The 26,786-nt window shown below is 34.1% G+C and overlaps 1 protein-coding gene across 3 annotated transcripts in view; it reads right to left on the reverse strand.

The window, feature by feature from the left end:
- Nucleotides 1–964: 964 nt before the first annotated feature.
- Nucleotides 965–26,786, reverse strand: part of LOC149786566 (transcriptional enhancer factor TEF-1-like) — a 44,999-nt gene continuing 19,177 nt past the window's right edge. For 2 of the 3 annotated variants that reach the window (XM_089977075.1, XM_089977076.1), the window contains exons 3-12: nucleotides 22,940–23,067; nucleotides 18,643–18,834; nucleotides 16,724–16,758; nucleotides 16,073–16,241; nucleotides 15,403–15,465; nucleotides 14,754–14,861; nucleotides 13,701–13,759; nucleotides 12,073–12,154; nucleotides 10,134–10,286; nucleotides 965–8,825 (exon numbers count right to left, since the gene is read on the reverse strand). In XM_089977075.1, coding sequence (XP_089833201.1) covers nucleotides 8,712–8,825; nucleotides 10,134–10,286; nucleotides 12,073–12,154; nucleotides 13,701–13,759; nucleotides 14,754–14,861; nucleotides 15,403–15,465; nucleotides 16,073–16,241; nucleotides 16,724–16,758; nucleotides 18,643–18,834; nucleotides 22,940–23,067 — 1,103 coding nt within the window. In that variant the 3' untranslated portion in view covers nucleotides 965–8,711. The remainder of the gene's footprint in view (nucleotides 8,826–10,133; nucleotides 10,287–12,072; nucleotides 12,155–13,700; nucleotides 13,760–14,753; nucleotides 14,862–15,402; nucleotides 15,466–16,072; nucleotides 16,242–16,723; nucleotides 16,759–18,642; nucleotides 18,835–22,939; nucleotides 23,068–26,786) is intronic. The other variant, XM_089977077.1, reaches the window with a different exon arrangement.

Here is a 26,786-nt window from a genome sequence, read left to right on the forward strand (position 1 = left end):
AGAAAACGCTGCAACCGGCAAATTCTCTCTGGTGTTTGGTACAAATGTGATCACATCAACGTCCTTGAAAAATGAGCTAGCTGCAGAGAAAAACTAGCTGTACAAGGAATTACATCTTACTGACAATTCTTCATTCTAAGAGATGTTGTATGCATATTAATCGGACGGTACGTTTTTCTCGGCTAAAAGCTTAACAATAATCGTGGGTAAGCTATTGCTGCTATTAAAGCATTAATTTGCAAGAGAAATCAATAAATAAACTGGGGCAATTATATGCATCACTATTTGATAGTGTTGATACTGGCCTGATTTATGAAACATTAACTTTTATATTTTTTATTGTAATATTTGAAAGTTAGTCTGGTTAAAAAATCTAAAATTGATAGCTCATATCTATTTTGTTCTGAATTCTGCAAGAAATTTGCTAATAACTATCTGATATAAATTTAAAAGCAAATAATCAACCTATTACATTCTCTTATTATGCTTGCGAAAACAGGTACGTGTTCCATTGTTTTTCTTACGTTTCACATGGTATGAATCAGCCCGCAATTTGGGCTGAAGCAGCCAGCATGCAGGATATTAATATATGAACTGAAATACGTTTTTCCATCTGTTTGAGCAGGATTTGCAGGTAGCAGATCAAGTTATCCTAATGCATCCACTTTATCTTAAATCTCAGTCTGTGGGGGTATATATATATATATATATATATATATATATATATATATATATATATATATATATATATATATATTACACACACACACATTGAAATAGTTGCTTGACTGGCATGAGAGAGAGAGAGAGAGAGAGAGAGAGAGAGAGAGTAAAGAGATCATGTTGGCAAATGTAATTCGAATATGTCCAATGCTCAAGTAACCTGGAGATAAAAGGACATTGTAGTGTTGGAATTATTCAAAACCTAAACGTTAATAGTAGGAACAAATATACAAAAAGACGCTTCTAATATAAAAGCTTTATTGCCATTCAAATTAGGCTATATACTTTGTAAAAATTCATGAAAATAATTAAGTCCATGATGAAATAACTTCAGGTTAGGATAGTGTATGATACAGGCACATTTGAATGAGTCTAATGACATGTGGGTGAAAACTGGACCAAACTCGGTTTTTACAAATTACAACCCTGATTTCTATGTATACATTTGTGTCCATTTGTACACAATTTTTCATCAACTTTTTACAGATTTGGCAAAACATTTAACACCACAATCATAGTACCAAATTGACTGGTAATATAGTGCATAAACCATTGCATAGATACAAATATCTTACCGTGGTGCCCTCACAATGCATGCCGATATTTCAGACATAAGCACTTTGAATGGAATCTCAGAAAATGTATAAACAAGTCTTGCCCATTTGATTTTTAAACCCCTCAAAGAAAACTGACCATTTGATAATAATAAATGGAGCCTTTTAATGTAAATTAAGTTTCCTTAATACTTTCCAATTCAATAATGAAATGCAAGCCAAAAACATTCAATACATTAGATATTAGGTATTGATGACTTGCCTGGAAGAGGAATCTGGTCCCTTTTACAACAGAACCTCTTTAACCCAACATAAAAATGTTTAATGAACAGAGTTTTGGATGAATAAATTTAAAGGATACAGAATTTGAACCAAGAACTTGCCTGAGTGAATACTTCTATATAAAAATCATATATAAAGGGACATTAATCTTGCTTACCAAGTACTTCACTCTTACATAAAGGGCACCTCCAAAAAAAAAAAAAAAAAACGTACATCCTTGATAGACAAGTTTTATTGTTTAACAATCTAAAAAGGTCTAATAAAATGTTCTGAAATCAGTTTTACTATATTTCCCAAACATTTTCATAATGTGTGAGGTAGACTTAACATAATGAGAAAAATAAGTTTTCACTTTTACAATTTTGAACCTGAGCATCTTTGAAATTCTTGAAAAATACAAGTTGAAGGACTCCTCAAATTTGAAGAAATCTGAATTGATCCTAGATAAAACACAAGACTAGTTTCAGGAAAGTACAGGATATTACTATCATGCATCAATCTTCATGCCTGTGAAGACCCACAAGTACCTTATTTACTCACAAGACGAATAAAACTTCAAACAACAAAGATCCTGATCTTCTGTTGCTGATGGTGCATTATGCACCGACAGATCTGGGACTGAGCAGTTTGCAGTTGGACTTGTCTTATAAGCAAATATATATGGTAATAAGAAAGATATTGAAAAATCTCAGTTTGAAATATGTTTATTGATACTAGGACCAGATAGGGGCTGGACTGTATCCCCCACTCCACATAAGAATGATGAAAACTTGTATTGAGGGAAATATATTTTCTAAGTAACACAGGTAGTGTCAGAATATTATAAGGCAAGGAAACAGTGTGTACATATAGCAAGGCATTAAAGGTGTTGTTGCATATTAAAAGTACATCACTATCAACAAACTGTATACAAAAGATATCTATATCTTCAAATCAATGATACAAATATTATTTCATTGCTTATCAATAAAATACACTCTAAAGGGTCACAAAAAAAAGAAATTAGTGAGACATTACAAGTAATAGATAAAACAATTAATAACAATGGACAGGATTGCTGTTAATTAGTAAGTAGTGCAAATGTTATCATCTTGGAGGGATTATTAATACAGAAAAGGCACTAGTGTGATCTGTTACTAATATTTCACATATTAACTTAATTATATAGCCACTAATCCAATGTTCATAGAACTTCAGCACTTTGGATCTGTGACTACCAGATGCACCGTTTTAGCATAATTATTACATACCAATGTTTGTAACAGAGCTCATCACAAGATAGCCTTATTTACAACAAAGTTTTATGGCTCCTCTGAGCACGCGTTATAGTGAAAAACCACTGCACCACATGCCATAGCTTTATCCATCTATTGTTTCTTACAATAACCTATTATAAACAGCAAATACATTCATACACTACATAAAGGGATGTTCATTAGGCCTTATAAAAATTTCATTTATTGCAAAAATCCTGCAGGGCCCTGGAGCTGATCTCAAGATCACTTTAATTGTTAAATGTATACCTTGGGTCCAAAATGTTCAGCTTTTTCTTTTCACTATGCATCTATTGCTTACCTTAATCTTGAAAGGTTGAGAGAATATGGAGTTCAAATAAATCACATTCTTTTTATTGCTTTTGTGCTTCCAAATATAATCAAAACATGTTTCAGAAAGAAAACAAAAGATTGCCCACCTGACTTGACAGCCAGGAGCGGCTGACCAAGAAATCGGGGGTCAAGGATGCTTCCTGTTGAAATTTCTTCCACTGTTGCTTATTTTACATGTTATGAAAAAAAAAACTGTTTCAAGGTTTCTCTAGTTTATATATCTTCAGTCATATCAGCATCATTTGTCCAAAACTGAATTTGAGGATGCTAAGTTGGTTGGATTCTGTTCAGCGATTTATGTGTGTGTGTGTGTGTGGATAAAGTTGTGTACATGTTTTTGTTTTACTACAAGTAATAATGACCATATTTGATAGAAGAACTGAATCATTTGTATAAATCTGAAATGTGTTCAAGCTAGGACACTTTCCGCCAAATCTGATCAAAGTCTGTGAAATGGTCTTTTTAAAAACGAATGTATGTGGTCCTTTTAAAAAAGTTATTAAAAGATTTTCATATTTTTATAACAGCAGCAATATTTGAAAACAAATCGATATTATGGATAAAAACATAAAAGGCATTCATACCAGAATGCTTCCTGCAAAATCTGGTCACATTCTGTCAAGTGTTTTTTTAATATAAAAAAAAGTTTGTTCTATTTTAGAAACATCATTTATATAAACTGAAAGCCATCAAAGCCAGAATTCTTTTTGTCAAATTTGTTCAAATTTTACAAGTCATGTAAAACTTTATCTATTGTCACTAATTGTGGCCCTATCTGATAGTTGGTTAGCATTAGTTGTAAAAAATGTAAAGCACTCTATGCCACGATGCTTTCTTGTCATATTTCATCAATTACTGTTTGGCAGGTTTAGTAAAAAAAAAAGAGTAAGATTTAGTAAAAAAAAAAGAGTAAGAATGGATATATTTGATTGCAGATCTGCATCTTTTATACAAAACAATGAAAGGTCTGCGTCTGGATTCTTTCTATAAAGCTGGGTCAAATTCTGTTCAGCGATTTTGGAGAAATAGTTCTTAGTTTTGAAAAACTTTGTATAACAGTGGCCAAATCGGCATCCTTTGTACAAAACTGAAAGCACTTCAAACCAGGAAGCTCTCTGCCAAATTTGGTAAAACTGATCCGGTGATTTTTGAGAAGTTTACAATTGTTGAGAGATGCTTGTTGATGTTAAGTATGTCATAAGCTTACCTGGCTTTGTAGCCAGGTGAACAAAATGAAAAAATCTTGATAGATTTCAGTTTTAAAAACCTTGTATGACAATATGGTTGTAATTTCTGCATGTTCATTATAAAAATATATTTTGAAAATGACAGCCATGAACATATCACAACCTAAAGTTAAATGAGATTGGGATTGTCCAATATTTTTTTGTCTTAACAATGATCTAAACTCTTCCTTCTTACATGGCATAATATAATAAAACCCAACATTTTGTTTTTCACTCGATTACCTTACTTCAAGATTTAAAAACAAAGATTAAAAACATATCCCATCCCAGAATAATGGTTCTTATCCACTCTGAATCAGCAATTAATAATTTATATAATTTTAGCAAAAAGAAATTATGTGCATGTAAATGAAGCTTTATTTACAACCGTAATCATATAAAAATAAAATTCATCCACACAATAGAACCAATGACTCAGTTCTCTGTGTAATGAAGCTATTTACAAAGCTACACACTAAAATTCAAAGTAGCATGTTATTTAAAGCTAATAAAATTTAGCAAAACTCTTGAATAAAATCCATCTTTTAACAACCAGGCATGAGAAACCATCAACAAAAATGGCACATAACAAACAAAATAACTCCCATAATTAAGCAAGAAATGAAACTCAAGATTTCAGACAATGTGATAGACTGTTTCTATAAATTCACTAATTTTACATTACCCTGAAATGGGTATCCCATATGACAAGCATGAGAAAAATGTCATATTAAGTCATATGTGTATACAAACTAGGCACAGAAACAAACATTGTTCAAGTGACCTTCAAAACAGGGTCTATTCTACAACTGAACATTTTGGAGGAAAATTGCCCCCTACATTTGAAACAATGGGGCAATATTCTGAATATATGGGGGGATTTACAGAGAAATAAAGGTAGGGTTTGAAAATGTGCTGCCTAACTTGTGCACATTCAGGTGATTTCTCAGCATGAAATTATTGTGCAACCTGCAATTACAAATCCTAGAACAGACCCTGCTAACTTTTCAGTGCCTTAGTTGAACAATTTAATCACAATGAAATACCTGTTTTTCACATACAGTTCATCTATAATATGCACAAATTCATGAAAATTTCCTCTACAAATGAGTTGTATTGCAACAGTTTCCGTTAAAAACTAAAGAAAGATGACAAAATGACTAGAAACAATCATGGGATACTAGAAATTGAAACAACTTTTATTTTACAATGCATCATATTTGTAAATTATCGTTTTTTGTGCATCATGTTCAATTTGAATGTTTTGTACATTTGTGAAATTTGAAGTGAAAGTGATGATGACAAGGTACATGTACAACACAATCACAAACCATTAAATGGATGAACAAAAAAGGTATAAAAAAATGACCGGTTTATTTTTGTTGTCATTTTGTCTACACCGATTTCTAACATTTTGGTAATGTCACCACGTATTGATATTCTACTCTTTGCAATGAATAGAAAATACCCTAAAATTTGTGTTATGTATTAGAAGAGAAACATTCCTATATACATTATTGACAATTACTGTGTATCAGGTTATATTTATGGCAACCAATCTTCACAAAATCACATTAAAAATAAATTATTTGCTTTGTGATGAGTTTATTTTTTTACAATCCAGGGGCCAAAAAAACAAAAAAAAAAACAAAAAAAAAAACAAAAACAGCAATGTTTCAAAAGAAAACCCCGATATAGTATTTCCAAACTTTTTACCCAGAAAGAGCTATCCCTCAACTAATATCTGAACAAAATCTATCCAGATAAATAGATCTGGCTCTACCCCCTCCCCAATAGTGCATTAAAAGGATGCTGACAGGTTAAATATTTATACTTGGCCCCTTGATTAAAACTGAAACAAAACAAAGCGATTCAATATCTAGACTCATGCACACAGCCTATAAAACAAAAATCATCCAACTTTTGTTTTATTAAAACCTACACGGTACCAAAAAAAAGGCAGTAGATGAAAAATACAACATGAGATTGCAGCTCTAGCTGACTTCTCAAATTTGTGATCTTTGTTGGGTTGCATGTTGCACTGAATAGCACTTGCATTAATAGCTCCAATGTTCAACAAGAATGACCTGTCCACCTGATCATACATTGGAATAATCACAAAACTACATCATACTTGCATGGTCTTGATGATTGAAGTCAATGATTACTCTATGTACAATCCATGCACAACAGCACAATACCCTCATCTGGAGAGGAATTGGTTGCAGTATCTATTCTAATGAAAGGTCAAATGGCCAGGTCACTCCTGTCGTACTATACACTCCTAAAATCAGAAGCAATGCTTGAATAATATGTATTTCTTTTTTAAATTGCAAAACTGGTCATGTACATAGTACATGCACTCTACATGTTCTAAGAACATAAATCATTGGCACATGGCAACTAAAATTATGAATCTTACGACATTCTCATTTTTAAGTACTTCCTTGAGTCTTGAAATCAGCAGCAACTAATCACAGAAGTAGCAAAATACAGGTAGCTACATGCCTAAAGCAGATTTTATACTTTTGAAAGAAACAAGAGAACTTACAAGTTTACTTTGGAAATGCATGTCATTAAGTTTCTTTAATTTAGTAACCACAAAAATTACAAATCTGCTGTTCTTTGCACTGTGCCTAATCAGTACTGTATAATCTTTGCCTATGTCTTACAAAATGTGTTTCATGGTATAAATATCTCACCTGTGAACAGCTTTTTGTCTACAAAGATGTGACAGTATGTCCAAGCATAACTGAGTATAAATTTTGGACGTATTGTACCACTTTACCAATGTTTTAGTTAAATGCAGCAACTAATGTACAAGATCTTCAATTTTCAAGACCTGTTTCATGGCACCTTATCTTTGCTTACTGTCAATGCTGGTGGTAGAAGTGATCCATGTCTCATCATTCACAGGTGTGAAAAATAGACAACATAAACCTGTTTCTACTACAGTCTGTGAATGCTGAATTTCTCGAAGGTTTGCACAATGTATTTTTGATGTGCATATTTTGTGTATCTTTCTTTGATACTCTATTTATACAATATTACATCAGTCCCTTGTGTTCTTATTCACTTAGAACTGTTTCTTTTCTTACAGATTTTGCTGATTCCTGACTATGAGAAATTGAAAGTTCAGAAGTAATTTTAAAAAACTTGCATATGATAAAACAAATGATTCAAACAATTGTGGTGGGTGTGTATGAGGGATATTTACATGATGTTTATGGTGGTACACTGAACACTCCAGTTTCATCTAAAGTAACATCAACCTGCATCCGTGTACTCTATGCATTGAGATCAGAATCAGTGACCCGAGTTTCCAACCCCAGCCACTGTTATGGGGTCCTATTTGACCCTGAACTATCCCAGCACCTAGTATCTAGATGACACCTCTGCTGGGACCAGAGCATGTGCCTTCTATCGGAGAAATTTTACGATCAATTTTTTTAAAATTGGTGCAAAATTGCTCTAAGGAGAAGGCATCTAAAATGTGTTGCAAAAAGGACAATTCACTAAAAGAAATAAAATATATTCCTCTGTCAACCACTTTTTCTTTAATTACATATGCTTGCAATCTAAACTAAAAAAGATCTTATTCTGTATTTAAGAAATTCCATTTCTTCGATTAATAAAAGAATGAGAGTGAAAACAGAGATAAAACAATGCTTTCTAATGTAGACTGGAAAAAAGAAAAACTCTTCATAATACAGGTAAATTGGGCTAAAACTTTCAACACACACTGTCGCTCTCATGTTGAATGCAAATTATTTTTCCATTTTCATCCCTACTTTTGTAACCAAACTACAAAATAGTGTAGGTCTGTACTAGACAGTGTGATGTTAAACCACACACAACTAAAAAAAAAAAAGACTCCTGGACCATGGATGTTCCACTGCAGTACCCAAACACAAAACTTAACCAAGGTGTGATGGACGGATGTACAGACAAGGGCTAACACTGTTGTGGTGGGGAATCAATTTCGTGTCAACAATCTATAGAGCTCACAGCATAGGTCAACATGGCACTATAATCATGGCTGGATGGATAACCACTGCATGGCGATCAAATTATGCCACAACTTTGACGTCCATGAAAGTCTTTCATATGGGACACATCTTCAGCACTTTGTTTTAAAGGGAAACAACTTCAGCACTTGTAAACCAAAGGAATTGTGCATTCATGAACAATCTCTGTTCTGTGGATGCAGTGTTATTATACAAAGCCAATTCACAGAAATAAAAGCAGGTATATATACTACATTGTAGCAAATGCTGGGGAGGAGCTCCGATTTTTTTCGGAAATCAAGAATAAACCGTTCAGTCTTTGACAAGCTTGTAAATGTGATGCTGCGCTCCATGTTCACTTGTGGAGACTTCGAAGACACAGGCAATGCATAGCAGAGTTTCCTGGGTGTCTCTGTTTGTGATTACCTAGAAAAAGAGAGAAGTCTAGATATAATTATGCCTATACATCAAAGTACCGACTGCATTGAGAGATACAACATTTACCATTAAAACCTGATGCAAATTTAGTAAAACTTTGAAAATTCCACAGCAGCACACCCATTTCTTTTTCTAATTTTCGAGTTAGATTTGCTCAAATTTTGTAGGTCACATGCAAGAGCTGGATTTAAGTGAGGTCTGATGTGTCGACAATTATTCAAGAGGTTGAGGTTTATCAAGGTTTCACTTTTATTATTTTTAACAACTTGTATGCTTGCAAGTAAATATGTATGCATGTATTATAGTGTAATGGTACACCAGCACAACAAAACAATACATGTCAATCAAATGCAAAGCTCCAAAAATGCAAACACAAAGAGCTGCTCAAAACACCATACAAGATAAATTCTTCAAAATAAATGTAAACATCAAGAAACACAAAACGGACAAAAGGTCAAGGTGTTCTGTACTATACAAATAAAAATTAGTCAAAAACAGTAAATGTTATTGGCTTGAAGAATTTTTTTCATCATGCATCATTGTTTTGTTCCCCCACCCCCAATTTGTTGCACTATGTTAGTTTTAAAAATAAAATTCAATATACATTAATTAAACAGTTGCAAGATAAAAAATACTGCAATGACAAGAAAAGTTTATGGTATCTTTGTGGCATACATCAGGACATCACTATGGTGACACGAGTCAATGTGACATCAGTGGCAACACCATGCTCTCATATAAATGAAATGTTTCTTTCAAACATGCTATTTATAACATATTAATAATTAAAACTGCTCTATAAAAATTTATCAACTGTAGAAATTAATTCAAAATTCAAATCTTTTTTTAATTGGTGAGAGATGATTTTGCTTCCTAGAAATACAAACAAGAAATGTATTCATTGTACAAAAATACCCTGCCACAATGAAATAAACCATAAGAAACGATTTCATTATACACAAATGCCCTGTCACAATAAAATAAGCCAAAAACTAAATTGCCACATGGACACAGAATGGGAAAGTGCAGCATTATGTGCCCCCTCCACATTTTTGGTTGTAAAAATAAACAATTAAACCTAACTTTTGCATTTTGAAGTAATTTTTGCTTTAGAAATAAAACAAATGAAAGCAATCAAAAGAAATGAACCAATTCAAAATATGATCAATGCCACCAAGAATGTAATATCACTCAATTTCAAACAAGAGACTCATTTACAGTCTTGAACAATACAAATATTTATATGGCGTGTACAACAAAAAATATTTTTAAAAAAACTGTACAAATCATTCTCACCTGTAATATTGTAAAATTTTCTAGCACACTGTTCATCATGTATTTTTCTGGAAGATGTTTCAGTTTGTGAATAAAGTTAATCATGTATTCACACATGGGAGACCGAAGTATTCTATACACAAATCTACCATTCTCATATCTTGGAAACTCTGTCTGTAAAAATATAAAAAGGTTTATTTATCAATGCATTTGCTAAATGAAAATGATGTTCCAAATTTTCAAATTATTACGTTTTAAGCTGCTATAATGTCATAAATTAAATGTTTAAGAAGGATAGAGATTTGTTTTACTAAAACTGAATTTTAAAATATTAGCTTTGTCTCAAATAACCATGTAACGAAACTAATATTCAATTGAGACACTATAAAATCACAATTATTTTTTGTGGGAAACTAAATTTTTATAGATTTAGTGGTGGTTATAAACAATGAATTGCAGTGATTCTTCTTTGGAAACATTAGTGAATGTTGTCTAATTCTTGTCTAATTCATAAAAATATGTACCAGCAAAATTACACTTTCCACAATACCACTCCCGCCCCCACAAAAAAATATATGAAGTCACAGCAAGCTCTGCATTCATAAATAAACTGCTGCTGGACTATTTTTGTATTATTTTATACATTTACTCTAATAAATGCCTGTAAAAACTAAAACTGACCACAGTATTATCTGCAACATTTTTATGCATGATCTGGATTGTTAACAAAGCCTTAGCAATTTTTCAGTCATATCACTACGATGTATGCAGTGTGACAGTGTTTAAAATGGGGCATCATGCCGAAGATATGTAGCATTGTCCCACCCAGTCACATTATCTTGACACCACCATCACCAGGCTGACCAGTCCTAACACTAACCACATAATGCTGAGTGCTTAGCAAGGCAGCTGCTAGTACCATTTTTATAAGCCTTTGATATGACTCTGCCAGGGTTCGAACCCCTGACCTCCCGCATATGAGGTGGATGGATGCTCTAACCACTACGCCACCCAAGCGATTGCAACATATTTAAACAAGTGGATACCTTAAACTTTGACCTTTCCTTACCACAAAAGACATTTTCATTTAGAAAGGGTAATTCACATGACAAGTCTGAGTTTAACTAATGGATAAAAAGAGACAATATACGGACAGTCATATCCTGCTGATGTAACATTTACTGCAGACATAACATTACAGAATATATTTCTTTGTGAATTAAAATTCTGCAAAGTTCCAAGTCTGACACAAAAATTATTAACTGCAGTAAATTTCACAAATAGCCAGAGTGGACAAATCACATATCACATGTAAAGTTATTATTTGTTAGTAACAAAAATCCATTTCCATATCTTCTTTATAATGAGGCCTTTATTTAACAAGCTAAATTTTCAGCTATGCAATTCATTACATTTTAAGTTCAGGTCTACTGTGTTGCTAAAACAGATTTACTTCTGTACATTTCAATAATCTTTTGTTTATACACATATAAAATAAATAAGACAAGCCAGCTCAAGCGGAGCATTTGTTCATAATAAACATGGATATTTTGCCCCGTGGGACGTGTTGCTATTGATGACTTTTGGTTCCTTCTCTCAATGAGTGATTCATGGTTGTACAAAATGTCATAATGTTGTCAATACCCTTGAGTCATGTCCTTCAGCAGCAACTCAAATTGCAAATTGACCAGCAGGAAATGAACTGGCCAATGGAAGTTGGGACATGGGTATGACATCAGTAACTGTGCAGACTTCACATGGGTTCACTTTACATACACAATACAGCAAGAATAGTAAGCGTTAGATTCTTTGCTGAATAAAGCAGAGTGTAACACACATGGTTAAATTTTGGATCAAATATAACACTAAAATAAATTTACTTCTGAACAATCCAAAAACCTTCCATAGCAAGGGTGATTAACATGGTAATTTATCTGAATTTAAGAACAAATTTTCTCACCTCGACCTTTTCCACAACCTGTTTGCCAAATGAACACACTTTCGTTGAACACGTTATTGTTATATTCTCTGTGCTCTCATATCTGGGGAAAAAGTAAATTTTTATTGTTAAATAATGGACTTCTTTCTGAAAAAGAAACGACTGCCTTTACATGAACTTTAGGAATTCTAGCAGAAATAGTCAACAAAAATAGAAACAAGAGTAACATGGGCACTTTATAGAAGTACCAAGAGATGACAAAAACAATGACAGCCAAAAAAACTGCAACTGGGATGTCTGTTAAAACATATACTGAATTTTAGTCTTGACAGCTTCCAAAATTTACCAGATTTTCATTTAAGGCAATTGATACTGTAAATTTTGAAATGGGATATCTGTTAAAAGAGATAAATTAAATTCACTATCTTGATAATAACTATCCAAAAGGTTTAATTCTTAGAGTCTATATGAACTTGATTGATAAATTTACTGTCTGTTGTCACTTCTATTGTTTTTGGTGCAGGTCAGAAACACATTCACAGTAAATGGTTTGGTAGGGCTGCCTACAATGTTTTGGGTTTTTCTACTTCTGAAGGGCAATCAGTAATATGCAGCTGTTTGTTTTTCCACCTAAAATTTTAGTCATACTTACAAGATAAAAAATACCAAAATGTATCCACACTAATATACATGATACAAGGTTAATTACAAAACTAACACATTTTTTTGGTGTGTCAAAAATTGGTTTGATTATACCAAGTCCACTTAAAAATATTTTTACTTCAAGGCTTTCGGTCATTTCTTTTTCTCATTAGCAACTTTCTTTATACACAAGCAGTCTGGTCCTTCATTCTCCATACTGCTGTACATATATAGTGAAAACTGCCTCACCCATAAAAACAAAAGTGAAATTTTATATTTTTTGTTTATTACTTGTAAAAAAAACTGGCAAAAATATCCATACAAAATAATGTGAATTTTAAAAATGTAAAATTGTCACTATGGTGCATTTTTGGAACTAGTTATCAAAATAATACAAAATAATTTCATTATGCTACCAATAAATAAGAAGAAATTGTATCTAATTATACTACTTCCACTGGCGGGTCTAGTTTTACTGTCAACTGAATGAAATGCCTCAGCTTATTAGATGCAGTGCTGCAAAGGCTTAGTGAAGAAAGATGGGATAAAACCTATTCTAGACTACTCTGTTAATTTATGGGGTGTCTCATGGGTACAGTATTTGTTCATTATATCTTCTTGCATAAGTGTGAGATAGTCCCACAAGGGAAATACTCTTCTATTTGATGAATAAAAACAGATGAAAAAGACATGGATCACAAAAAAAAAAAAACAAATCTAGCATCCTCTAATGATCATCAAACTTGATCAAAATTGGTAAATAGACTTTGCTAGTGTTTAAAGGACAACAGTCAAGAACTTTTTCAAATGAAAAGAAAAAACCTACAGTAAAATATCGTAAAAATTGGTAGAGTGAAAGAGAATGTGTATTTATATGTAAAACAGTTACAAGAAAGCTACAAAAATTGCCAGGAATTAAATTTCTTGGATAAAGCACATCAAAATATATGTCCAAACAATCTTTTTTTCAAACCTGAAGCAGATGTATCATGATTTTTAATACTTACACACTTGTTACTCCATAGAAAGCACCAGCTTCATCTTGGACATTTGTGTTTATATCGGCCTGCAAAAACAAAGACAGCAATTAAGTTAAAGACTAAATTAAAAAATAATTACTGACAGCAGTAAGATCCATAAATCTTTTACAAAATAGAATCCATGTATAAACTTAAACAGCTGAGGTCCTCATAAAAAGTATGATTGACGTAAATGTTATGTTCCACTTTTTAATAGTGCAAATATATTGCCGTCATACACCAAGGCAGGCAAAACATGAGCCCTAACATATTGACAAAGTCGAGGAATAGTTTGAATTGATCAAATAAATGAAGCATATGATTTTGTATCTTACATGACTTTTAAAAACAAACACAAAATCTACAATGATTGATCCAATCAACATCTTTTCTGTCACTGCTGCTTGTGATACCTCCTACATATAGCAATAAACTCCACAAGTTATGTTTTTTTTGTTTTTAGTTTCGAGCCATTTTTCAGCACACAATATGCTATACATGACAGACAGGTTATCTGGTTGAGGAACAGCTTGGCAAAACCCCAAGAAGACACTGGCAAGCTTTGTCACATACTCATATTGGCTGAGCCCAAGACTCAAACCCAAGGTGATGAGAAATTGCAGAGATCCATAAAGGCGAGTGCCTTAAAACAATTGGCGAGCAGGGCCCCTTCTACAAGTTTATTTAGGCAATTATATTACTATATTTCTGTTGCAGACCCCAAATCTAATGACTAAAAGGAAACAATTCAAGAATTAATTTAAAAGTACTCAACATGCCATCTCTACAAACCTGAAAACTTTGTTCTTGGTTCATATTTCTGCAGTAATATACTTAGATCTATACAAATAACAACACTTCCAGATGTCCTTCACTGCAGTACAAATCAACTAGAGTTTCGTGAGTCATTCAGGATATACTGCCTCAGTATATGGCTTGACAGAAAATAAAACTATCAATGTGTAAATCTCAGAACTAGAGCCATTTTTAAGTATCTGATCAATACACTAAGGTAAGAAATGGTGAATATGTTGGCATTACCCAAAATTTTACAAGGAAGAATGCTGACTGGGGCCCTTTATCATACAACTCCTTAAAACCACCTTTCTTGTCAGGAAATTTGTCATATATCTGTCTGATATCAACTGCCTGAAAAAAACAAAACAAGAATACCGTTGGCTAAATATGTATTTCTTCTAAAATGTTAACAGTAAAACTGCTTTACAAACCAGTTTCTTAGTAACTAAATTTATGTAAAATATCTTTCTCTGGCTGCTCTAATCAATCAGCCGTAGCAAAAATAATATTGATAATAGTAGATTTTAAACTGAATAAGGTCTGAAGAATACAACATGATCATGTAATAAAACACATAAATGTAACAGAAAAATATATAAAATACTGACTCAGAAAGGAAGCAAGAAAGAACAAATAAAATGAGGAATTATTTAAAAAATATAACACTAAATATTTTTAAAAGTTAAGACAAATTTTATTAGTAAGAGTTTATGTGAGCAACTTGCATGACAAGGGGAAAACTGGATATATCTTTTTTGTGAAGCCATGAAAAAGGTAAAATAAATTTGAACTTTCCAACCAAAAAAAAACCACTTGAACTTTGTTAACATCATATTTGCATTTACATGACTGATAGTGAGGCATGAAGAAAGAAAAGCTAGGATCAGCTTACCTCCAAAGGTGGATCCGAGTAGCTGACATTGGAGCCAATATGGATGAATATGTGCTTGTGATACTGAAAATAAAAACATGGACACCGTAAAGTTGATATAGTGTTGAATTTTAATCCTGATACACACTGCATCTTTTAATATTAAATTATCTAAATTTTGGGTACATGTTCCAATTAGCGTAAATCCATTTATTTGCAAGGACGCAAAATTTTGGGATTCTGTAGCAAATGATATTTTCTATGAAACTTAATTGTATTTATCTATATCTGATTGGAAAAGTGGACCGTCTTAACAAATAGATAATATTTTGTCGGTTCTTCACAATTTATGATTTCCAACAAGTAGACAATCATGAAAATAGGTCCTCCCACAAACAAAACTATATTTTTATCATGTGATCATTTTTCTTTAGCAAGAAATAAGAAAACCTGATTGTAGCCAAACAACCATTTACAACTAACAAGTCTGTATTAATTCTCTCTTTATTTTTCATTATTCAGTAGGAAACAGACGAACAAAGGCTTCCAAGTGAAAGAAAAGAATCAATGGCTTTGTGCATTTCTGTAAATATGAGACACCATAATGACTGTGACTCTTTCCACAATAAAAGGATACTTTTTTCTGCATATCATTCTGAACTGGGTGGAGAAAAGTAAAAATAATACTTACTGAATCAGGATCCCTTTGTTGTTCTAGAAAGGCAGTAAATTCAACCACTCTTGTTTTTGGCCCTGCGATACTCCGGCCCTGCCATGGTGGGGGAATTATTTCGTTGGATAGTGATGGTGGTGGTTTTGCATCCATTCCATAATTCGGTGCACTAAATGGAGGTTTTACACTGAAACCGGAACAAAAATTCAAATCTTTACACCCTTAGTTGAACGAATGATGCATAAATACACAGAACAACTTAAAACACCGGGTTGCAAGTTTAGAACAAAAGATTCAAACATTACACAGAAGCTGCGCATTATTTCATGGTATAGATCACAAAGGGTCATGTGTGAGAAATATGAATGGACCACAGAAATTGATAAAGGAACATGAACTGCATGAAAATCATCAAGGTGTTGATTATATCCTTAGTACCCATATTGAAGTTGATTATAGCAATTTTGTATTGCTTTCTCATTTTTATGTACTGCTACAGAAACAATGATCATGAGGATGTTTTTATTATATTTGTGTCCTATGTACATTAAATTAAGACTTCATCAACTTCCAAACTTTTCTCCCCCACTGCTAATTCTAACTACGTCTAAATATACTAAAGATATTTAAGATTTTTGTTTTTATTATATAATTAATATGGATACTTACTCTCCCTGACTATTAACAGAAGGCTGATGCCAAAACTGAAACAAAACAGGAAATAAAAAGAAATCAGTCAAACACAAAGGCAAAATAATCGTACAGAAAACAAAAATAAGAAAGCTGAAGCCTCAACTGTTTAGCCATATTTAACTACCTGATATGTTGCTAAGCAAACAAGGACCCAAGTTTAAAAAAGTGTTTCGATCTTAATACTCTGCCAGGTACTTGCTGGCAGAAAATGATCAGTCACCCAAAACGTCATGGCAAAACAAATGCTAATTCAATATAAGGTTCAAAGCTGTCCGTTAGACTAAAAATACATTTTTTAAATATAAAAAAATGTTAGCTTCATTCTGGGCATTACTATCTCAGTAATCAACACACAACTGGTAGTGTGTCCTCTTTAAAATAAAGTACTTATACAGTGATACAATACAATGGAATCATGAAGCTTTAATATCTCTGCACTGTAGAAACCAAAAATAAACTTTTATCAACAAACAATAAACAAGAGTCCCCTCAAGGTTCTGACATTCTACATATCCAAAAAGAATTTCTGGAAATTTAATATAAGACCACTTCTTATGTTTAATTGCAGAGTATCCAACCAAATCTCTGATATTCTTAAATGACATGCTTTTCAAATTGGTCAAAGTGGCAACCATATTGGATTTAAGATCAGCTTCATTTTCATTTAGGACAAATTAGACACCGGTAGAAGACTTCTCGTGAAAACCCCATCTTGATATAGCCCACCCATATAGAGAATTAGTGACAAGATTTCAATATGTTCATTTTGGCAGCCATATGTGAGATCCGATTGGCACCATTTTCATTTAGGACCAATTAGTTCTGCTTAGTCTGTTAAAAATTTAATGTTAGTATCACTTTCAATTTAGAAGGAACAAGCAATAATACAATTTTCAAGATGGTTACCATCACTGATTTGACTTTCCCTCTAGGAGTAGCAACACAATTTTAAAGACAGTCACTGTGGTGTGGCCATGTTAAATATCAGGTTTCTGCACAATTTTTAGCTTCGACCAAGTAGACACTAAAAAGATGTCTTGGTGAAAACCCGATAATGATACGACTTTCCATCAGGAGTAACAACCAGATTTTCAAAACAGTCACAGTGGTGGCCATTTATGGCTATCAGATGGTACCATTTTCATTTAAGACCAACTAGACATAAGATTTTCTGTGAAAACCCCATGTTGATATGACCATCCACTCATGAGTAGAGACAAAATTTTCAAGATGGCTGCTTTGGTGGCCATATTGGATGTCTGAGCATCATCATTTTCAGTTAGGACCAACTAGACATAGGAATGAATGTTCCCTGGCAACCCTCCCAGTAGTTCAGGAGTAATGATAACAGATTTTTTCTAACATTATAGACAGATGACCAACAACAGGCCATCCCATAAGCTCTCCTGCCTATAAACCAGAGAAGCTAAAAATCAACAATTTTAAACTCACAATATAAATAAGATCTTTCAAAGCGAGAGCAAAAATCTCAAAGAATTGTGTACTCACTCCCTAAGTTTCTTTTCTCATGGATTTTGTATACCATTAGTCTCACTCCTTAAGTCTAATTTCTCGGATGCCATTAAATGTTTTATACCAAAAAAATCCCACGAAGTATTTTTCATTCAAATTAATTGACAGACAATGTAAATGATCTATATAAGAAATAAAAGACCATACTCTGTTAAGTGCCTTCACAATAAACCATTGTTCAATAAAAACTAAATGGAAAAAAGGGCTCATTTCACTCAATATTTTTGTATGTAATCCATATCATCTACAAATTAATGACAACGAACTGAAAGGACAATATCTTTGCATTTTGCATCCATGCACATGGATGACCTTATACAAGTTATATCACAACAGTCTGGTTTCACATGTATGCCACTTACCTGTGGTGGGGCTCCTGGATAACCTGAACGGATGGGTGCAGAACCAAGACCTGGTGGGATGCCCGCAAGACCAGAGGCAAGGGCTTTGTTATGAATGGCACTGGCAGACACAATCTGTGCAGAAGACATGGCAGCCATGCTCTGGAGGGCTTTATCTTTGGCAGCATGGTCCTGAAGTAGGGAAAAGTTCCACTACATAACATGGAAAAGATAGAGAGAAAGAGGCTACGATATACACTCTTGTAAAAAAACAGGTCCAGCTGCAAACAACATAAACTCTGATTTACCATTGCATAATGCATTGGCAGACCAGGTTCTATATTGTTTGTTCAACTGATTACTCCTAACAAGCTGCAAAGACCTAGATCTGCCAGTGCATTATGCAAAAGCAGAACTGAGTGTATGCATTTTATTGCATTTACTGTCTTACAACATGCTACATTAACAAGCATACATGGATCATCTGTGCAAAAACCCAATTTCGGAGATTTCTAGATGGTCAAATGACTTGTCTTTATACTCAGATTTGACTAATTATACCCAGATCTGAATAAATATACCCAGATATGACTAATTATACCCAAATCTGACTAAATATACCCAAATCTAATTATACCCAGGTCTGACTAATTATACCCAGATCCGACTAATTACACCCAGATTTGACTAATTACACACAGATTTGACTAATTATACCAGATCTAAATAATTATACCCAGAACTGACTAATTATACACAGATTTGACTAATTATACCCAAATCTGACTAATTATACCCAGATCTGACTAAATATACCCAGATCTGACTAATTATACCCAGACCTGACTAATTATACCCAGGTCTGATTAATTATACCCAGATCTGACTAATTATACCCAGGTCTGACTAATTATACCCAGATTTGACTAATTACCCACAGATCTGACTAATTCTACCAGATCTCAATAATTATACCCAGAACTGACTAATTAGATACAGATTTGACTAATTATACCCAGATCTGACTAATTATTTCGAACAGAATCCAGGAAGGTCTCACTCCAGAGTACATACTTAAGTTTGGCTAATAAATCTCTCATTACATATCTACAGTGAAACCTTTAGTATCAACCTGGATATAAAGAACCTACAAAAACCTGCTCAGTAATACATACTTTAATACATGTGTAACTATATAATAATACATGTATAACTCTTGTATATAGTGACCATCTGCTTATAAAGAGCACTTCAAGATCTTCACCTGGGTGACCATTTAACTCCTGTTTAACTGCATAATCATGTGAGGTAAAGCCCATATTATTTGAGTAACCTTTTACATCTCGATGGATAACAGGAATAAACATGCATGAGATAAGTTCCATATCAAACAAGTAACCATATACAACACCTCCTTGAATAACACGACTAAACATGTGCATGTCAAATTCAATATTATTTGGGTAACCTTTTACAACACCTCCTTGGAAAATATGACAAAACACATGTGAGTTAAACTGCATATTATTTGAGTAGCCTGTTACACATCTTCACCATATTGCTATGCACGTAAAATATCTACTCCACGTTATTTGAACAGGCTCTAACAACAATTCCTTGCACTATGTGGCTGAAGATGGTATGTGACACAATCTAGTCATGATATAGATCTCTGCAAAGTTTTATTAAAATATCTTTAGTGATTGAGAAGTTATACCTTGGACAAGGATACAAGTAACAGAACCACATTTTCTCTTGCAGTCACACATGGCATTTCTTTGGGGTGTGACATACTGTTTCCATCCATTACAAAGTTATGGAACTGGTGGCATGCCCACATGATGCGATAACATAATTTGCACATCTTATTAAAGGGTGTATGCAAATTACGTTGTATCCCCTAAGGGTGCAAGACCGAGAGTAAAAAATCTCCCAAGTGTCAAAACCAGGGGTCAAATTAAAAATCTTGGGTCTCTGAAGTGCAAATGAGGGTAAAGCAGTGTATCCCCCAGAGGTGTCAAATTGAAGGTAAAAAAAAAACCTTGGTGTCAGAACTGGGGGTCAAATAAAAAAATGTGGGGTCAAAAATGTACTGACAAATTTTCATCTGACTTTTTCAGCTTGAAATAGGATATTGTAACTTGCACAACATACTCTCGCTCTCTCTCTCTCTCGAAACACAAATGACTCCTTGACTGTAATCCAAATAAACACATTTGTCTCGGCAAGTTTACTGATTTCTTTCTTGTGAAAGAATATCTTGGGTTATAATGTGTTCTCCAGATATCTTGTGTTCGCATTCATGCGATCAGAAGTCACATCGGTAATCCTAATAGATGTGCCATATTCCAGTCAAGGGAATTATTTTCTCCATTTATCATTAAAGTTAGATCCACGGTTATTCTTTTGTGTTAATATGCTTCTTTCACTTTCTTCGCTAATGATTCTTAGTGCATGACGTTCTAATCTGGAGATCACTTTATAGTGCAACAAGCATTGAGGTTAAACATCAAGATGACATCTTTCTGAGCTCAATGGAAATCTCGTGACAGCTCGCGAGATTAGGAGAAGCTACACCATCATAACATTGCCTATGCTAGTCTGGTTCCTTATTTCGTATGTTCCCTGCGTTGCACTCCTCTATACGAATAGAGAAACGCAACACAGGGAGTAAACAAAGAAGGGGAACCAGTCAATGTCTATGCACGAAGTCTATACGATGCCACCCCTCGTCCAATGCATTGGATATTAAATAAATCCTGATCGCATTATGTGAATCCTTTGCGTCAAAAAATGTATGGCAACAAAATGTATGCATCAATTTTCTCCAGCGTGCGTCACTGACGCACAAATGTATGTAAAGGGAAACACTGGGTACATGCATACTTTTCTTCAGCTAACTGAGCCGGTTGCTTATAACACGGTTCGGTCTATAACATGGTCAGGTTCTATTGCTCCCAACTATCATGTTATAGTGGGTTCACACTTTAATTAGTTATATTACAATATATACTTACAAATATATACTTACAAACCGCCAAAAAACACAAACCATATTCTGTTCTTGAATAACATGTTAGTTCATGTCACATTTTCCAAGATGGAGCTATAAAATCTGGAGGTGAAAAACGGCACAATTTCTGGGGGTGAGCTATTGGGTCTGGCCATTAAAATATAAAACATGATTAAGTCAAGTCTAAAGTGCCAAAATAAACATTTTTTTATTTTTACCTCAGTGGTTCAAAAGTTGTACTCCATACAATAAAATAATATGCAAAATTGCACTTTCCCTTGCAACCTTGACCTTGAAACAGGATAAGACTATGATATGTGACACAGTCCAGCCAGAATATACACCTGAAGAAATTATTTTATGTTCACCAAAAAAAAAGTTCTAATCTGGACAAGGATGCAAATCAAATAAATACCTTTTCCTTTCTGGTGGCCCTGAAGTAAGGAGCATGCCTGTGGTATGCAACACAATGCAGTCATATATATATATATATATATGTGTGTGTGTGTGTGTGGGCAAGTTTCATTAAAATATCTTTAGTGGTTCAAAGGTTATACTCCAGACATGGATTCAAAGCTTGGATCACATTTTCCCATCATGAATCTTCAGGCAGTTGGCCTGGGTGCGATACATGACACTGTCTAGTCATACATGTATTTGGGCAACATTTTTCATTAAAATATCTTCAGTGGTTCAAATGTTGTACTTCTGACCAAGGCACAAGTTATTGAATTAAATTTTCCCTTCAGGAATGACCAGGGTACATTTTTGGACAAAGTTTCATTAAAATATCTTTAGTTGTTCAAAAGAATCCAGATAAGGATACATGTTTAAGTATTTCAGTTTCCTTTGCCATGATCTTCATAAAAGAGCATGGCTATGGCGCACAATGAACCCTCTACTCATACTTCAGTTTCAGAAAAATCTGTCCAACAATTGCAAAGTTACTTAACTGCTCTGGTGGTCTAGTGGTTAGAGAATCCACCTCGGATGCAGGAGGTTCAAACCCCAGCCGAGTCATATCAAAGACGTATAAAACTGGTACCAACAGCTGCCTTGCTAGGCGCTCAGCATTAAGAGGTTAGTGTTAGGACTGGTCAGCCTGGTGTTAGATTAATATGACTGGGTGGGACATGATGCCCCAGTGCTATATAAGACATCACAATAAACTGCAACACTGCAGACCTTGTAGTGATATGACTGACAATTGTTATAGCTATGTTAAAAATACATATCACACACATTACACACACCAAGTAATAGGACAGACAAGCTACGTTTAACAATAGTCACATGCTTACTTACTTTTAACTGAGCTTGTATCTCTTTGGCTTTCCTTCTGGCTAACACCTGGATGTGACTTGATACCTGTTTTCTTGTTCTTGTTTTCCCTGTTCTGAGCTTGATGTATCTAGCTATCAACTCATTCCGTCCTGCAATAAAGCAGAAATAATGCCTCAAAATTTAACTCTGAAAGTCTGGTTCACTTTATAGCCACAATTTCCGCATTTAAAACTTGCTAGCTAATCTGAATAACTACATGTGCAATGTACGAAGTATCTTAACAGCTCCCTCACATGTATACATAAACCCACAATGCTTCTAACAAAGAGTGCATATTTTATAAGGTGATCATAGGAGACAGACTGACATGCATGGTTGTTTTATTATATTCATGTTTCTGAAAGAAACTACAGCACTCGTCTTATAGCCCATCATATTTGCATGTGCAATTGTGCAAGTTCTCATGTACCAATCAAGGCAAAGGCCTCAGACTTTTGCGACATGGGAATGGTCTGCAAATGTGCACTATTTTGAATTGTGATTCATCCCCATGGGATACAGCTGGGAATGGGATCATAGTTGCTCAACTGTAACAGCACAAAATGTGAATCACTTCCACAAATTTTATAGACAATGGTCCTGACATTAACTTGTATTATCATTTGGAACAGAATGATCAGCAAGACTAAGGTGATTTGCAAGTAATATTTGTTACATTGCTATCAAAGGATAGGGATATTGCGAGTTGTCTGTCTGCATCCATACAGTCAGACGTATGTACATGCGCAAAAACAAAAAGGTCAATGATATTCCTACATGTTAGGTCATCTACTTTTTCGAATCATAACTTTGGGGTGGGGCTAGGGGCGATTTTAAATCAATTTGAAAATATGCTCCACTTGTATATTTCATATGTGTCACAAATAAAACAAACTGTCAATATATCAGAATTGAACCACAATTTCCTGCAATCCCTATCCTCTGACACATATCCCCTGCATCTTAACAAACCATGTGACCATATACATGCTTACAGGACGGAAAAGGCAAATTCATCTAATCTAATACCCAGGGATTAAGCCCCTGTGTTACAATATATAAACTATGGAGATCCTGTGTGTGTGTGTGTGTGCATATATATATATATATATATATATATAGAGAGAGAGAGAGAGAGAGAGAGAGAGAGAGAGAGAGAGTATGAAATGACAAAAATTTACTCATACAACTAACATTATGAAACGTCCTTACATCCTCAAGTACCTTATCCACTGGGTCATAACATTATGCCTATTCTGATTTCTACCTATAACCTACTAACTGGGCATGACAAATACACATGCCTAACTGACATTTGTACTTACCTTAGGGACCTACCCAAGAAGCTCAAATGTCAGAATGGGACAGCATAGAGATAGGTGCTTATATAAACACAGACTTCTTGTTATCATCTGGGGCATGTGATGATTCTTGGGGCACAATAGGGTATTTGGGATATAGCCCCAGGGTAAAATCTTGAGATCTGAGATCTCCACCCTACAACTCAATATGTCTGATCAGCATAAAAAGTTAAAATACCTGTAAACATGGAAAATTAACCCCTTAGGGATGCTACAGTGGGGATGCTGTGCCTGTTTGGGGATGGAGCCCAACATTGCATAAGTGTGCAGGTCTGCAGCTATGCTACAGAATTCTACTGATACACTTTCTGCAAGCAAAACTTTGGGCTAAACAATTAAAAACATGAGTAAAGATAAATAGAAATGGGGTAGGCATGTGTAGATTTTTACCTTTTGTTTCAAGCTGGTAAGCTTTATTATGCTTGTCTCAAGAGATCATGCATATGATTGCATCTTTATTTTACCCCCACCCCCATGTAGACGGCAATGATCAAATGTTTACATCTTTTAATTCCTAAAATAGTTTCAGAGTTTCATTACCTGTTTTGTAAAATGGCATGCTTTATTTGCCTGAAACATGGAACTTTTGAAAGACATGCCCAACTTTAAGGTCAGACACTTAAAGACATCGAGGGAGGAGGAAGAGGAAATTTTTCTGAACCAGAATAATTTTTTTCTTTTACCTCAAGATAATATTTTTTAAAAATAAAACAATGGGTATTCATCTTTTTCAAGCTAGCTGGGGACCAGAAATAAAAAAATAAACCAGGTGTCCCCCACCCATTCAGTCCCTTAGACTGTTACAATTATGTCCCTTAAGTGACAAGCTGCTAAATGTAGTATATTTTGTCTACATTGAATCAGTACATTATACTTCTTCTGTTAGACTGTGACATTATTCATGTACAATGCAACTCTTTCAGTTTTCTTCTGTTAGACTGTGACATTATTCATGTACAATGCAACTCTTTCATAATCTGTTATCAATATTTACTGTCTCAAAAATATAAACTTTTTGAATTTTTAATTCATCACATAAAATGGGCACTTTCTGACCTTTATTATATATATATATAAAAAAAACACCAGGCCTGCAACTGAATAATCAAACTAAAGACCACAAAAACTAGCTGCCATTGTGACAGTCCCACGCTTTGAGGGTTACTCTAATCCTTGCAGCAATAAAACAAAACTCAAATGTCAACATGCAGCAATAGGCTTAGCTTTATGTAAATCTATGACCTCTGTATAAATGTATGACCTCTACTTGTCCTAGAATAGCTGGAGGCAATGGGCCAGTTGTGTGTAGAAAAGATTAAGTAGTACAACAGATAAATGCAGAATTTGCATAAAACATGTGATCAAGTTTGGTTTTGTGGAGACAGGCCATCCACTGTCTTAGGGAATTTTAAATACTAATGTAGATATAGAATCTTTTAATTTAAAAATGTTTAGATTGGGTTGCAGATGACAAGAGACCATATTTATGTTGTGATTGTCTTATATTCAGTTACGTAAAAAACACTTTATGATTGAACTTAATCTTACGTATTAAAAGATGGAGACGCAGATAGACTTGCACACAGATGCCAAAGTAATCATGTCAATCTTCCACCATCAGGACTCGACAAAAATCCTCTAAATAATTAAAGAGCTATTGAAAATGAAAGTTTCTCTAAATCAAACAATGTCATGAGCGAAAATTGTGTCTGTTTTGACAAAAGAGGTTATGAGGCAACAGGTAGCACAGTTGTCTAAACAGCTCACCGTTACAAATCGCTCCGTCCATGTGGGTTAGAGTCTTGGGCTTAACCACTGTGGGTGTGCGAGAAGGTTTGCCAGTTACATCCCGTGGGTTGGCGGTTCTTAATGGGGCCAGGGTTTTGCCTGGTTCTTCCTCCACCCGTTATACTGACTGCCATGTATATCCTATCATGTGCTGAAAATGGCATTAAACCCACAACAACAAGAGGTTGGAAAGCATGAGTTGGGTTAGTATAATAGAAAATGGCTTTTACTGGACCAAAAAAATGACCCGTGTATGCAAAGCAAAGAAGATGGATGGAAAGGGTTGTTAAGTTTAGGGACATTTCATTGTACTGTGGTAGGTGGCTATGTGTGGAGGTAAAATTACAAGTCTAACTAACTTGCGTTTTGTTATCGTCACACTGTATGGCATTAACTTGTAAATTCTCAATTCTTTCATAAAGGACCCGCACACACATACACACCATTTTCTTCTAGAATTCACACTGATAAAAAACTTTCCTATGTATCCCCCCCCAAAAAAATTCTCATGCAGAAAAGTCTCGTCCCTGAAAGCATGAAAAGTCCTAATTATTGTGAACACAGGCAAACTTTGTTTCTTAAATCAGACAATCCTCATTCAGTGCTATATCCAAATCCCACCAGCTGTCTCAAATTGAAGCTTTATATTATTATTATGATGATAATGTAAACACACACAC

Source organism: Sinohyriopsis cumingii, chromosome 12 (assembly GCF_028554795.1).
Source record: "Sinohyriopsis cumingii isolate HCF-2022 chromosome 12, ASM2855479v2, whole genome shotgun sequence".
Classification (NCBI taxonomy): domain Eukaryota; kingdom Metazoa; phylum Mollusca; class Bivalvia; order Unionida; family Unionidae; genus Sinohyriopsis; species Sinohyriopsis cumingii.